This window comes from Littorina saxatilis, linkage group LG16 (genome assembly GCF_037325665.1).
Source record: "Littorina saxatilis isolate snail1 linkage group LG16, US_GU_Lsax_2.0, whole genome shotgun sequence".
NCBI lineage: Eukaryota > Metazoa > Mollusca > Gastropoda > Littorinimorpha > Littorinidae > Littorina > Littorina saxatilis.
This window is the reverse complement of record NC_090260.1, coordinates 26,725,336-26,741,845: the sequence shown is the minus strand read 5'-3', so window position 1 is coordinate 26,741,845 and position 16,510 is coordinate 26,725,336. Positions and strand designations below refer to the sequence as shown.

Below are 16,510 nucleotides of genomic sequence, written 5' to 3'. Positions count from 1 at the left end.
AGATTGTACACAAAGAGATCTTCAATTTGATATATCGTATGACATCTTTACCTGTAAAACCACTGAAGATTTGCTTGTTCGCGTTTCTTAAATTTCGTGTGATGACGTCAATATAGCCTAAAATTGCAATCGGCTATAAAACCCTTTTTATTGCATTTATTGGTTCAACTGTGATACATTTGTGGTTGCTGCAATCTGTTTTATAAAATAAAACCGAAAAGGTCATTTCTTTTTGCTTTTTTTAATTTGTCGCCCTGTACATAACTTCCCAATTGTGAAAAAATCGCATATTTGCCTGACTTTACAGTCCAATACCTCCAAATGTATAATTCTAACAGGCTTCAAACTTTGCACAGCAATTCTATAAGTACTTTTACATTTCAAACCTGAACTATAAGAACATTGCTTAATTTTGAAGCTGTTTACAGCACTCTAAAAATGGCCTTCTGTGGTCTGTTCACGCTTACTGTCAGTGGGCCTCCCTATCGCATGTCACCTCGCGCGGTTCTGCGCTAGGCTTGATGTAAGTCCGGGGAGTGTCTGGTAACAGTGTGAGGGTCACCTATAGTCACAGGCTTATAACTCAAACAGTTTTCGCTCTTTTCTAAAACGGTTTTCACCACTGGATAGAGCATAAAACACTCTTCAGGAAAATGTAAAAATACGAAAATCATGCAAAGGTGACATCCGACTCATTCCGTGGTGGAGGGTCACAAATATTAGCGAAATTTATTTGTTTGTCAATCGATGTCCCAACTCTTCAACTTTTGCCTCCAAGGCGTCACAATAGCAACGTATTTCATTTATAGCCACAACATCTGCTCTGGTTGAACGAACTCCAGTTGACTCCTGTGCAGACTCTATGCCGAGTATACTTAAACCAGAGTGTTTCTGATCTTTGCGAACATTGTGCCGTTGTTCCTAGCGCGGTCAAGATACTGCAGTATGTTGTCAGGTTTGTATTCGATTGATACTATACGTACATTAGGATTTGTATTTCTGATCAAAATAGGACAGTTGACTTGTGTGCTTTGTCTTTTAAAATTCATGAATGTGCATTGAAAACTTTGTAAATTGTATGTTTTTGTGAGGCGTATAGATATCCTCATTATTATTATTATTATTATTATTATTTAAGTTATTGAGACATCCCAGTGCACTAAGGGATTTATAGAGCAAATCGAGAAAATTCATTATTGAACGAAGCGCATAGCGCTGAGTTCAATAATTATTTTCGAGATTTGCTCTATAAATCCCTTAGTGCACTGGGATTGTTTCAATGACGATATTGTCAGTACCGCCATAGAAAAAAGAAGATTCCAAACGCACATTTTGCAACGCGCATTTGAATAGGCATAACTGTGTGGTCAGATCGTGTTCAGTAAAGATCTACTTTTGTGTGGGGTGTCTCAAGTGTATCGTGCTTTCGTCACACGCATTTTAATTTCTTTTGGTAAATTCCAGTGTAGCGTTAATCTGAACAGTGATGATCTTTCAGAGAGACCTCATTTGAACTCGGAGAAAGGACTTCGTTATTTGCGATTCGAAACCTCCAGTCGAGCTTCGACGGATTGACTGTGCGGAGTGACTCCCCTTGAATTGACTCGAAGCGAGACTCGACGGTTTGCACATTTTCAAAACAAATGTGGCATATTTCTCGTGTTGTATCTTCACTCATCGGGGAGTCTGATACTAAATATGAACGGTAAGAATGCTCTGAACCCTACACGTATTATATCCCCATCGTTTTTTCGTTCACATTTGCCCAACATGTTAATTTGCTGAGCGCGCGGGGTTAATGTCGTCTGCTAGGCTACCTGGGCGAACCACTGCAGTCTGCACTGAGTCTGCACGCATGAGGCAGGCTGTTAATAAGTCTTATATATGGTAAGAACGTTCTGAACCCTACACGTTTTCGATTACGATTGTTCTTGCCTTGAAATAATAATTCGGAAACCATTCATTTACTGAACTGATGTAGTCGTATTTCTGTGTAGTCTGCTACAGAGTCGATCGAGTCAGTCTTCCAAACTGGTCTAGCTGGTACGTTATCGGAATAACACTTGTGTTTTCTGTTAGCCGCTGGGAATTGTATACTAACTCATCATTTGGTAATGTGGATGATAAGCTACATGCCACTAACACGGCATATGAGAAGAATCTATGCAAGTCGGCGAAAATTAGATGAAACACAGCGGCTTCTATCTTTAGATCAGTGGCAGCCGCACTGTGGCACAGGCACATGCAATCTGTCAGAAAAAACCCACTTCTGCTTTAATTGAGAAGCAGGGAATTTATGGTCATTTGGTATTGTGGAGAATATAAGCTACATGTCAGTAATTAATTCTGAGGATGAGAGCACAGTCTTGCTTAGGCAAAGGGCGTAAGAATACGCTCTGTGGAAAAGTTAGCGCACTCTTGGATTTTAGCGCATCGCCATTAGCCAATCAACTGGTTCACATCAGTCATGTGACACCAGTACTTACTGACAATTATTATTATTATTATTATTATTATTTGACGCAGATCAAGACAGTCATTTTGGGCACAATCTCTGATCAACATAATGATGACATTTGACACAGAACAAGACAGTCATTGTCGGCACAATCTCTGATCAACATGATGATGACATTTGACACAGAACAAGACAGTCATTGTTGGCGCAGTCTCGTAGAACGATGACTGTCATAAGTTTGGTTTATTTGTTTATTGTTGGTTTAAACACAATTTTATTCAAAATACATGACATGAAACAATTGACAAAAATGCAGCTAGGACACGAACTCAAGCAAATGCGTATTTGACGTGACCATAACAATGCTAAGTTACACAAGTTTTCATGATGGTGGACAACACAATTATTAACCAGAAGAACAAAATGTAGGAGGGGGGGGGGGGGGTATGGGGAACTTAATCAAAACAGGAGGATTTACTTAGAATTTTTATTTTAATAAAAAATAAAAATAAAAAAATAAAATAAAATAAGGTGAGACTATGTTTATTGTTGTTTCATGTCTGGAGATACCAGGGGGCGTAACCCATGTAAAACCTTGGCCAGATCTGGGATGGTGAGCCGAGTCGTTTACACGCCAAGGACCGGTGTAACACGAGAAAATTACTCCCACGAGATTTTTACTCCGGAGTAAACATTTCGTACGAAAAAGTTACTCCCTTTACGAAAAAAGCACTCCCCCATTGCACGAGAAAATTACTCCCCAAGACAGGTGAGTTCCGAGTAAACATTTTGTACTAAAATGTTACTCCCCTGACGAATAAATAACAAATAAATTACTTCACCCAACACGAGCAATTGAACTTCCCATGCCAGGTGTACGAAATTTTTACTCCCTTGTCCCCTGTTAGTCTTGGTGGTGGAAGGGGTGGAAGGAGGGTAGCGCGACGTTCGTGTGCGCGAGATCACTTATTGGCATTATCCCTTCGCCCGCATCCCATTTTTGCGTACGAGATTTTTTGTGGAAGTAAAACAAAATGGGGAGTAAAAATTTCGTGGAGGGAGTAATTTGTTCGTGCCTTGGGGAGTTCTTTTCTCGTACGAAAAGTGTACTCGGAGTAAGAATTTCGTACGAAATATTTACTCCGGAGTAAATTTTTCGTGGAGTAAAAATTTCGTGTTACACCGGGACTTTCAGGAATCCACACTCAAAGTTAAGCCTAGGTCCCACTGTGGCGAATCATGTTTTGACGGCGAACAACAACAATTTGGAATTCGTGGAGAAAATCGCCGAGGTCGTTGTGGTTCGTATATAATTATTGCCTCGTTCTTGTTCGGCCGATTTTTCGCAATCATTCGTGGCAAACATCGTTATGGCGAAATCGTAGTAACTCGTTGTGGTTCGCCAACATATTCCTGATAGTGGGACCCAGGCTTTACATTCATTTATTACTTAGTGCTGGACCGTAAAGTGTTTTCATTAGGTGCTGCTCGGTTGCTATGGCAGTAACTTGGGGTTGACCGTTTGACTTACCTGTGTGTTGAACGTTTGCATATGTGCAGTAAATGTGAAGACGATGAAGGGTTTTGCTAGCAGTGACTTGAGATGGGCAGCCGTACTCAGTCTGCTTTTTGTTGGATGCAGTCACGGCCAGCGTAAGTAGCAAACGTCAAAGAAAGAAAGAAAGAAAGAAAGAAAGAAAAAGAGAGAAATAAAGAAAGAAAAAGAGAGAAAGAAAGACAGAAAGAAAGACAGAAAGAAAGACAGAAAGAAAGACAGAACGAAAAAAAGAATGAAAGAAAGGTCTGTGAGAAGGTAGCTAACACCTGCTGTCTGTGAGAAGGTAACTAACACCTGCTGTATGTGAGAAGGTAGCTAAGACCTGCTGTATGTGAGAAGGTAGCTAACACCTGCTGTATGTGAGAAGGTAGCTAACACCTGCTATATGTGAGAAGGTAGCTTACACCTGCTGTATGTGAGATGGTAGCTAACACCTGCTGTAACACCTGCTGTATGTGAGAAGGTAGCTAACACCTGCTGTATGTGAGAAGGTAGCTAACACCTGCTGTATGTGAGAAGGTAGCTAACACCTGCTGTATGTGAGAAGGTAGCTAACACCTGCTATATGTGAGAAGGTAGCTTACACCTGCTGTATGTGAGATGGTAGCTAACACCTGCTGTAACACCTGCTGTATGTGAGAAGGTAGCTAACACCTGCTGTATGTGAGAAGGTAGCTAACACCTGCTGTATGTGAGAAGGTAGCTAACACCTGCTGTCTGTGAGAAGGTAGCTAACACCTGCTGTCTGTGAGAAGGTAACTAACACCTGCTGTATGTGAGAAGGTAGCTAAGACCTGCTGTATGTGAGAAGGTAGCTAACACCTGCTGTATGTGAGAAGGTAGCTAACACCTGCTATATGTGAGAAGGTAGCTTACACCTGCTGTATGTGAGATGGTAGCTAACACCTGCTGTAACACCTGCTGTATGTGAGAAGGTAGCTAACACCTGCTGTATGTGAGAAGGTAGCTAACACCTGCTGTATGTGAGAAGGTAGCTAACACCTGCTGTATGTGAGAAGGTAGCTAACACCTACTGTCTGTGGAAAGGTAGCTAACACCTGCTGTCTGTGAGAAGGTAGCTAACACCTGCTGTCTGTGAGAAGGTAGCTAACACCTGCTGTATGTGAGAAGGTAGCTAACACCTGCTGTATGTGAGAAGGTAGCTAACACCTGCTGTAACACCTGCTGTATGTGAGAAGGTAGCTAACACATGCTGTATGTGAGAAGGTAGCTAAGAAAGAAAGAAAGAAAGAAAGAAAGAAAGAGAGTGAGAGAGAGAGAGAGACAGAAAGAACGATCGAACCAACGACAGAAACTGACCACGCCTCACAAAAATCTCCCTTCCTTACACTAATTCTTTGCATGTTTACATAATACTATATTTGTTATATGAAGTCTTATATCGCGCGCGTATCTCCAGACTCGGACTCAAGGCGCAGGGATCTATTTATGCCGTGTGAGATGGAATTTGTTTACACAATACATCACGTATTCACATCGACCAGCAGATCGCAGCCATTTCGGCGCATATCCTACTTTTCACGGCCTATTATTCCAAGTCACACGGGTATTTTGGTGGACATTTTTTATCTATGCCTATACAATTTTGTCAGGAAAGACCCTTTTGTCAATAGTGGGATCTTTAACGTGCACACCCCAATGTAGTGTATTCTGATAGACACGTGGGGGTATACGGGGGTTGGGATCGGATAGTCTCACACAGCCCTATATCGGCGATCGGACCATATTGCTACGGAAGTGTCAGAATAGGGAGTATATTATTTACAACAACAAACTACACATGGTTCCGGTTTTTTTAATTACCGTGGATGAGGTCAAAGCATACCTGGTCAGGTTTGCTTATTTTGACAGGTTGACTGGCCGTACAGTTTGCAACAAAAACATTTTTACCATACATGATCAAACACAATGATACTTAACTTGTCTCGTCAAAATATCCGGCCCTATTGCGATGCTAAAAACACAATACCAGCTGTTAATAGAATAATAGCAAGGCAACCTGTGGGTGAGGTGCACGAAGCGAAACTGGGTGCCACCCATTTGGGTGTTGTGCAACCGCGTGGTCGGGGTGTAAGTAGTTGAAATTGGAGATTTGTTGTGATTCCAGCCGATCACACCCCGCGGTGTGTTCCCACTCAGTTGGGTGGCACCCACTTTCGGTTCGTGCTCCCCAGCCCTGATGCCTGATACGTAACGTTTTGGTGCCATCAGACCACGAAAAAGAAGGCAATTCAGAGCGATGTACATTGGATTTTGTTTTCAAGCTTTATTTGTATCAGCACGAATGATTTGAACGCGGTACAATGTAGAATGTGTGTGTGTGTGTGTGTGTGTGTGTGTGTGTGTGTGTGTGTGTGTGTATTTGTGTGTGTGAATGTGTGTGTGTGCGTGCGTGCGTGTGTGCGTGTGTGTGTGTGTGTGTATTTGTGTGTGTGAATGTGTGTGTGTGTGTGTGTGTGTGTGTGTGCGTGCGTGCGTGCGTGCGTGCGTGTGTGCGTGAGTGTGTGAGTGTGTGTGTGTGTGTGTGGGTGCGAGCTTGTTTGCATCAGTGCGTGCGTGTGGGTGTGAGTGAGTGTGTGTACGCAGTTCGGTGAGCAATCTGTTTGGTTGTTGTGTTGGGGTGTGTTATGTATTGTATGATTGTACTCAAGCCAAGCAACATTCCTGTGTACTGCAAGTGGTAGTAATAAATTCGTATGTCTTATCTCATGTGTTATGTCTTATTTCTTCCAGCACTCGGACCAGGGTTGAGCTGTAACGGGGAGAAGAGAGATTTGTGTGGTCCGGGTACAGTGTGTCAATACAACCAGTTTGCAAACGGAAATCAATGCAGTAAGTAATGTGAACATTAGTAAACCAAGGTAAGGCGAGGTAACATGATTAAAATCCTGTGAGATTTCCCTTGTGGAATTTCCGGCCCCTCTCTCTCTCTCTCTCTCTCTCTCTCTCTCTCTCTCTCTCTCTCTCTCTCTCTCTCTCTCTCTCCGTCTCTCTCTCTCTCTCTCTCTCTCTCTCCGTCTCTCTCTCTCTCACCCTTTCTCCCTCTCTCTCTCTCTCTCTCTCTCTCTCTCTCTCTCTCGCTCTCGCTCTCTCTCTCGCGCGCTCTCTCTCTCTCTCGTTCTCTCTCGTTCTCTCTCGCTTTCTCTCTCTCTCTCTCTCTCTCTCTCTCTCTCTCTCTCTCTCTCTCTCTCTCTCTCTCTCTCTCTCTCTCTCTCTCTCTCTCTCTCTCTCTCTCTCTCTCTCTCTCTCTCTCTCAGGAGAAAGTGAGCTGCCTTTATTTTCCAATTTCTTTTCCCTCCATTCGTGTGTTCGTGTTTCGAAGCCCTGACAATTTTGCTTTGAACTCGGAAGTTTTCTGTGCGCAGTGTTATACTATTATGGTTCGTTTCGACATACTTTTAAACGGATAAAATTAACCACAGCTTGTTCATTTCTTTAGCGTATAGTAAACGCATCATTACCCGACGAGATCATACTCATTGATCCTGTCTCGACGAGATACCACGCGATACCATAGATGAACAGAAGTGTAACTTGAACATTGTCCTTTCTTTCTTTCTTTCTTTATTTGGTGTTTAACGTCGTTTTCAACCATTCAAGGTTATATCGCGACGGGGGAAGGGGGGAGATGGGATAGGGGAAAGGGGGGAGATGGGATAGAGCCACTTGTTAATTGTTTCTTGTTCACAAAAGCACTAATCAAAAAATTGCTCCAGGGGCTTGCAACGTAGTACAATATATGACCTTACTGGGAGAATGCAAGTTTCCAGTACAAAGGACTTAACATTTCTTACATAGCCTACTGCTTGACTACAATCTTTACAAACATTGACTTTTTTCTATAAAAGAAACACTTAACAAGGGTAAAAGGAGAAACAGAACCTGTTAGTCGCCTCTTACGACATGCTGGTTAGCATCGGGTAAATTCTTTCTGGTTTAAACATGAGTTTATTTTAACAAGGGTTACAATCATGACATGTATACAAAGTTCACAGAAACAGCAACAAGCTAGAAGCTTATAGTGGTGTTCCTGCATGACAGTACAACATAAGGCGGTAATTCTTTCTCGTCCCAACCAATATGGGACTCCCCCTAACCCGCGGGGGGTAACATTGTCCTCTGTTTTTTTCGTTTATTTCATTTTATATAATTTATCCTTTGAAAATTGTACGTGTTTTCTCTGTGAATTCAGAATTTCGGAAGTGTAACTTATACATTGTCCTCTGTTCCCCCCCCTCCTCCCCCCCCCCCGTTTTTGTTTAAACAAAAACAATTATTTCAACATTGTGTTTCCTTTGTGATTTCAGAATTTTGGAAGTGTAACTCATACATTGTCCAATGTTTTTTCGTTTTTCTTTTAAAAAGGTATTATTTTATTCAAAATGGTGTTTCCTCTGTGATTTCAGAATTTCGGAAGTGTAACTCATACATTGTCCAAATGGTTTTTTTCCGTTTTTCTTTTAAAAATGTATTCTTTGAAAATGGTCTTTCCTTTGTAATTTCAGAAGTTATATTTGGCGGAAACTGTACGGGCTTGGGCGCTGGTGTTTGCAGTACTGGGACCAAATGCGACGTGTTTGCCTCACAGTGGACTTGCAGTGAGTGTCTAGAGGGGGACTGTGCAGGGGACAGGGGACTTAATGACATCCGACACCGATACATGCACAGCCGGGCGGTGATGACCTCACGATTCTTTTTTTTCCCTGCTGATAATTATGACGACGCCATCGAGACAGACTTCTTGTTCGAAATTCTTTGTCAGTTTCTGGGAGATGTGACACAATGTTTTTACGTGACGACATGCTTTATATTTATATCATGACGTCTTCGCCATTTTTTTCCCGCTTATGACGTCAAGATATGTCCCTTTGGAATACAAGGTCAAGAAGAGAAGACTTAATTGGTTTGTTCAGTCAGGGACGTTTGTCATTAAATAGACAATTTTCGGAAATAACTCCGTCGGGTTTGTATGGGTTGTGAAAGAGTGAATGCCCTTGTTTTTTTTCTCCCTCGGACATATAGTTTCACACGTGCTTCTGTCCAGGTGTTTCCGACACACCCCTCGCAGGTGATTGGCCCTTCCAGTGTTTGTCCGACACACCCATCGCAGGTGATTGGCCCTTCCAGTGTTTGTCCGAGTATTTCGCAAGGGTAAATTCACTGTTTCACAACCCATACAAAGCCGACAGAGTTATTTTCGACTTTCGTCTATTTGAACAGCTAACTTTTGATTGGTAGACAGCGACCAGAAGATGTGTTAGGGAAAAGCGGCTTAAATGGAAGATCGAAACTGTAATACGTGGACCACGCACAAAAACTGTGCGGGGCGAAAGTGGCTTAGATGGAACAGCAAACTCCCAGAGACTGCTGAGTATAATTTGAATAAAAAGAGGCTACTTGTGTTGTTTTATCAACCCCCCCCCCAAAAAAAAAAAAAGAAAAAAAAAGAAGAAAAAAAGAAGACAAACAAACAAATAAACAAACACACACACACACACAAGCAAACAAACAAATTAACACTTTAGTCCTTTTAAAGTCTTTGAGTGATGGACAATTGTCTTTTCAACGACAACTTTAAGAGCAAGGGTACAACAGTGGGCTGAGCGCATAAATCGATTAACACACTTCCGTAACCGTACACTGTGTAAAACGTTTGTTTTGTTATGGCTTAATTCGAGATTATGATGAATGTCAGTTGTTGCTATGACAAAATGGTAATTTGTCATCATTTTCACGAGTTTTCATTCATAACCACCTGGGTAACAAAAAAACAATGTTCAGATGTGACAAATCGAAGTAAGGAATAGGTTTGAGCTTCAGGTAAAACGTGGATTGTAATAATTATGTGGAACCGTTGCGGCTTTGGATTCGTGTTGAGGAGGACAACGATTGTAAACATCCACTCTCAAAGACCCAATTAATGTTGATAATTACCGCGATAACTCACGGTCAATTTGCAACTATAAGCTCTGTAATCCCGCATTGCACAACGAAAAGTCTAAAAACACTGAAAAGAAAACCGGCACGGTTGGCCTAGTGGTAAGGCGTCCGCCCCGTGATCGTGGGTTCGAACCCCGGCCGGGTCATACCTAAGACTTTAAAATTGGCAATCTAGAGGCTGCTCCGCCTGGCGTCTGGCATTATGGGGTTAGGGCTAGGACTGGTTGGTCCGGTGTCAGAATAATGTGACTGGGTGAGACATGAAGCCTGTGCTGCGACTTCTGTCTCGTGTGTGGCGCACGTTATATGTCAAAGCAGCACCGCCCTGATATGGCCCTTCGTGGTCGGCTGGGCGTTAAGCAAACAAACAAACAAACTGAAAAGAAAAGGCAAACGCTGAAAACTTACTTCGGCCTCGGTCGAAACAGAAGGCGATATGCTCAACATAATGATCGACAGAAAAGCTGGTCAGACAAGAAGCCACCCAGCATCTTAAGTGCTGTTCACATGGCAGACTTGCGACCAACTTTACCCCAACTTTCAAACGATTTTAGTCGGTAGCAAATCAAATCAAAATTGCTGCCCACGTGAACAGCACAAATAATGCGCAAACTAGTTTTTAGCGGCGATTCTCGCCAGACTGTACCATTCGGGATTGTCCGGTCGTCTTCGTTGTTTTCCGGAGAAGAGAAGAAACTGCGCGCGTGGGTTGGCTAGAGCTAACCAATCAGTAGGCGCGATAAGAAAAGTCTGCGCAAAATCTTTGAGCAGTGCTCAACTAAGTTTTGGAGTCGCTGCTGAATCTGGCCTAAATCGTTTCTAAATCGGGCCGTTCACATGGCACACTTTTCGCCGACTTGGACCTCGACGACTCTGGAAAGATTTTCAAACGACTAAAGTTGGGGAAAAGTTGGTTGCAAGTCTGCCACTTGAACGGCACTTTATAATACGCTATCTTTCGTGTACACTACATTGGGGTGTGCACGTTAAAGATCCCACGATTGACAAAAGGGTCTTTCCTGGCAAAAATATACAGGCATAGATAAAAAAAAACGTCCACCAAATACCCGTGTGACTTGGAATAATAGGCCGTGAAAAGTAAATATGCGCCGTAATGGCTTGAGATTTACTGGCCGATGTGAATGCGTGACATATTGTGTAAAAAATTCCATCTCACACGGCAGAAATTAATATGTAAAGCGCTTAGAGGACGTCAAGCGCTATATAAATCTCCCATATAAATAAATTTATCAATCTTTTCAGAGCTGTTAAATGGACAAGACTGTGGCGGCCGAAGCAACGCCTGTACCCATGACGAAGCCTGTGACGCGAGCAGCACGTGCAGTAAGTATACACAAGCTTAATTGTTGTCTTTGTTTGCTTGTTTGTTAAAATGGCACCCGAAAACATCATCATCAGCAGCAACAACAAGAACAGGCACCAGCCCACACCAGCGCCAGCACCATCACCACCCAAACCCAGACCAACACACGCACAGATACAGATACAAACAACAAGACAGATAAACACAAACAGACAGAAACAAACAGAGACAGGAAGACAGGCAGGCACACATATACACACCCACACACCCACACCCACTCACACACACACACACACACACACACACACACCCACAAACCCACACCCACACACACACACACACACACACACACACACACACACACACACACACACACACACACACACACACATTTCTTTTTGTACTTCACAGTTATATGTCGATGAAAAATGAGAAAATTACGTGCGTTTGGTTTGAAGCATCCATCGCTTCTCAATTTCAATTTTGCAATTTATGGATGGAACATTTTATTTCTCCTCCTTCTGCCTTATGCGGCTTATGCGATACTCGATCATGGGTGTGCTTGTGTGTGAGTGTACGGTCAGTCGGTCGTAAGAAGTAAACATAATTCCAACAAAAATGAATCGATATATAAATGTTATTTGTAATGTGTACCAAAATATGACATTGGAGACAATTCTCGACAGTCTTTGTACAGCTAGACACGTCTTGCGGTCACGGAGGACACTATGGTTCTCGATATGTGTCAAATGTCATATTTCGGTCAAAACTGCAAATGACTTAATATTAACAGCTATTGTGTTTTCAGCGTAGCAATAGGGCCCGATATTTAGACGAGACAAGTATAATGCTGACGAGTTTATATAGCTATTCTGACATTAAATTCTGTGTTAAAATCATGTCACCAACAAGTACCAGAATGGTCCATGTCGTTGATTGCAGACGACGGTTCCCTTTCCGCATGAAGCCACGAAAATAACCGAACATTGAAAAACCCACGGACACGTATTACGGAGAAAACTCGAGATAACCGGATGTTTAGCATTACGTCAATATGCTAGGAATCATATGACGTCATGACGTATCATGCTTGCCTACGTATATTGTATGTTCGAAAGTCTGACTTCTGTTGGGAATTCGCGTGGTGAAGACTGCGGTAAATCTGTAGATGATAAGAGAACAAGGATTGTCTCAGAAGAAACGACTAAATGTTTCAGACCGGTAACTTCATTTCAGCATTGCACTATACAATGGACAACAACAAAAAACACACACAAAGCAAATGGCATCGTCTGTCCACTTGTCACATAAACAAACCTGGCGAGGTATGCGTGTACTTTATAGACGTGGAAGAAACCGGAACCATGCGTCTTTGTTATTGACAATATGCTTTTGGATATTGAGAAAAATGGCCGACTTCCGTAGCATTATGCTTTGATGATCGGAAGAGACCATCCAATCACAGCCCCCGAATTCCCCCACGTGTTCATCAGAATAGCTATATATAATCTTTATTTGTGTTTCTTCCTTTTTGATGAATATGTAAAATGGAAAAGCACGTACCGTTGTTATTTGTAAAGACGTTTTCGACAGCTGTGAGAGAATGATGAACCTTTGAAAGCAAGAAGTAACACTGAGATTGCGACAGCTGCAGTGTGTGAAGGAAATATTTTATGTCCATGCACAGTTTTCGACGTGAAAAGCATGAGAGCAGCTTTTTGAGGCAAAAAGATCAGAGAATTTTATTGCAGCACTTAATGTACATGGATCCCCCCCCCCCTCTCTTTTTTTTCCCCAAAACGTACGCTTTGACGTACACAGCTGATCTTAATGCATAGGTCTCACTCACAGAACGTAAAGCCTTGTTGTATTTTATTATTTGATGAGGTCACAATGTCACAATAAAAAAAACAAGAACAGGTTTTTGTTGGAACGTTTAATTATTGACAAAAAAACCCGTTACTTTCACAGATATTTTGACCTAGGGATCTTTTAAGTGCACAGACAAACAAACACTAATTATACTGAAATATTATCTGACAAAATGTTGTTTTTACCGTGTTTTTTACATTTAGTCAAGTTTTGACTAAATGTTTTAACATAGAGGGGGGAATCGAGACGAGGGTCGTGGTGTATATGTGTGTGTGTGTTTGTGTGTGTGTGTGTGTGTGTGTGTGTGTGTGTCTGTGTGTGTGTCTGTGTGTGTGTGTGTAGAGCGATTCAGATTAAACTACTGGGCCGATCTTTATGAAATTTGACATGAGAGTTCCTGGGTATGATATCCCCGGACGTTTTTTTCTTTTTTTCGATAAATACCTTTGATGACGTCATATCCGGCTTTTTGTAAAATTTGAGGCGGCACTGTCACACCCTCATTTTTCAATTAAATTGATTGAAATTTTGGCAAAGCAATTTTCGACGAAGGCCGGGAATTGGTATTGCATTTCAGCTTGGTGGCTTAAAAACTAATGAGTGAGTTTGGTCATTAAAAATCGGAAACTTGTAATTAAATTTATTTTTTTATTAAACGATTCAAAAACAATTTCATCTTATTCTTCGTCATTTTCTGATTCTAAAAACATATACATATGTTATATTTGGATTAAAAACAAGCTCTGAAAATTAAAAATATAAAAATTATGATCAAAATTAAATTTCCGAAATCGTTTTAAAAACCATTTCATCTTATTTCTTGTCGGTTCCTGATTCCAAAAACATATAGATATGATATGTTTGGATTAAAAACACGCTCAGAAAGTTAAAACGAAGAGAGGTACAGTAAAGCGTGCTATGAAGCACAGCGCAACCGCTACCGCGCCAAACAGGCTCGTCACTTTCACTGCCTTTTGCACTAGCGGCGGACTACGTTCAGTTTCATTCTGTGAGTTCCACAGCTTGACTAAATGTAGTAATTTCGCCTTACGCGACTTGTTTCTTCTTCAAAATGTCACAGTCTACACGCACAAGTGTTCTTTTCCATGTCAAATTCTGAGTGCATTTACATTTTTGTTTCGAATATCTTCTTGACTTTCTTGACTTCTAAAGTTCGTTTTTATCGCTGTGCATAAGTTGGAGTTTTTGTTTGTTTTGTTTTTTGTTGATTTTTTTTCTTTTTCTTTATTGTCTTGGCAATGCGAGAGACATTCTTTCATGCATACACGAACTCAACATGTCAATATTAACAGCTATTGTGTTTTCAGCGTAGCAATAGGGCCCGATATTTAGACGAGACAAGTATAATTATACTTGTTCGAGTCTAAATATCGGACCCTATTGCTACGCTGAAAACACAATAGCGTTTACATAGCTATTCTGACATTAAATTCTGTGTCAAAATCATGTTTTTGTCAGCAAAAAGTAACAGAATGGTCCATGTTGTTGATTGCAGACGACGGTTCCCTTTCCGCATGAAGCCACTGAAATAACCGAACATTGAAAAACCCACGGATATGTATTACGGAGAAAACTCGAGATAACCAGATGTTTAGCATTACGAATATGCTAGGAATCATATGACGACATGACGTATCATGCTTGCCTACGTAGCTTGTATGTTCGAAAGTCTGACTTCTATTGGGAATTCCAGTGGTGAAGACTGCGGTAAATCTGTAGATGATAAGAGAACAAGGATTGTCTCAGAAGAAACGACTAAATGTTTCAGACCGGTAACTTCATTTCAACATTGCACTACACAATGGACGTTCTATGTGACAGGAGAGTTTGCTGATTTTGTGTTAAACATTGGAGAGATCGTCTGCTAGAATCAGAGATAGGTCGCTTCAGATTGCAGCTTCTGGAAATTTGCCAGGTTTGTTGCCTGTTAAAGAACTGGATTTTACACGTAATGTATGTCATGTACATTAAGCAACAACAAAAACACACACAAAGCAAATGGCATCGTCTGTCGACTTGTCACATAAACAAACCTGGCGAGGTATGCGTGTACTTTATACACGTGGAAGAAACCGGAACCATGCGTCTTTGTTATTTTTGGATATTGGCAAAAATGGCCGACTTCCGTAGCATTTTATGCTTTGATGATCGGAAAAGGGATGTGTGAGACCATCCAATCACAGCCCCCGATATCCCCCACGTGTCCAACAGAATAGCTATATAAAGTCTTCGACTCGTCGGCATTATACTTGTCTCGTCTAAATATCGGGCCCTATTGCTACGCTGAAAACACAATAGCTGTTAATGATAGGATTCTCACATGTATTCATGACGATTCACGCATTGACATACCACTTTTCAATAGGATTTGATTAGATGATCTATCATTAATGCATGCATAAGTTAGAGTTTGATTTATTCTAGGGAGGAAGATCGGGGCGTGGTGTCACCCCCAGATCAGTCCATGCGGGGCTGGGTCACAGTGTCAAAACACTCGCTGCACGTGCGCTGCTGGAATCTCTACAGCCAGTGCTGATGGTATCTGTGGTAAGTATACGAATAATAAAATTAAAATAACAAAACACTTTTTGTTTTTATAGCGCAGGTTCCGATAACAGCTCCCCGCGCTTTACAATTCCAAAACAAAAAAACACACACACACACACACACACACACACACACACACACACACACACACACACAAACACACACAAACACACACAAACACACATACACACACACACACACGCACACACACACACACACACACACACACACGCACACACACAGAAATGCAACCTACACTAACATAGCAGTGAGACTAAGCACAGTCAACGACAGCTCACAAATTAATCCTTGGAGAAAAATGCATTAATGCATGCTTACAATGTTCCACTTTTAAACACATTTTGTTCAGTTGTGAAGCGCACATGGTAAATGAGACAATGACAAAAGGTGACGTTTTCATGTCAGTATGTCCCAAATGACATCACCAGTACATTTTTCATTCTATCTAATCTGTTTTCGTTCTATTTTTTCTAATAACATGCGTTAACAATTGATTGCCAACTGGAATGGAAGAGCACAAAAAGTGTAACTTGATATGTAGTTTCTCTAGAGGGAAAAACATCTTCCACTTTCATGTCAGTGTGTCCCATGCAACATACATTTGCCAAACAGCTATGTGTAAGTAGATTATTTGTTAGTGGCATAGAAAATACTGATCAACAATCAAAGTCAGTGTTCACATTCATTTTCTACCTATTTCTTATTTGTTTATTCTTTTGGCAATGGTGAAATGTCAGCAATCGTGTGT

The 16,510-nt window shown here is 41.4% G+C and overlaps 1 protein-coding gene across 1 annotated transcript in view; it reads left to right on the top strand.

Moving 5' to 3' along the window:
- The first annotated feature begins 809 nt into the window (after positions 1-809).
- The window catches only part of LOC138950719 (cell death abnormality protein 1-like), a 46,190-nt gene continuing 30,489 nt past the window's right edge, over positions 810-16,510 (top strand). Inside the window, exons 1-6 of the mRNA XM_070322440.1 lie at positions 810-955; positions 4,019-4,111; positions 6,771-6,869; positions 8,543-8,635; positions 11,241-11,321; positions 15,619-15,741. Of these exons, the coding sequence (XP_070178541.1) occupies positions 946-955; positions 4,019-4,111; positions 6,771-6,869; positions 8,543-8,635; positions 11,241-11,321; positions 15,619-15,741 (499 nt within the window). The 5' untranslated portion in view covers positions 810-945. The remainder of the gene's footprint in view (positions 956-4,018; positions 4,112-6,770; positions 6,870-8,542; positions 8,636-11,240; positions 11,322-15,618; positions 15,742-16,510) is intronic.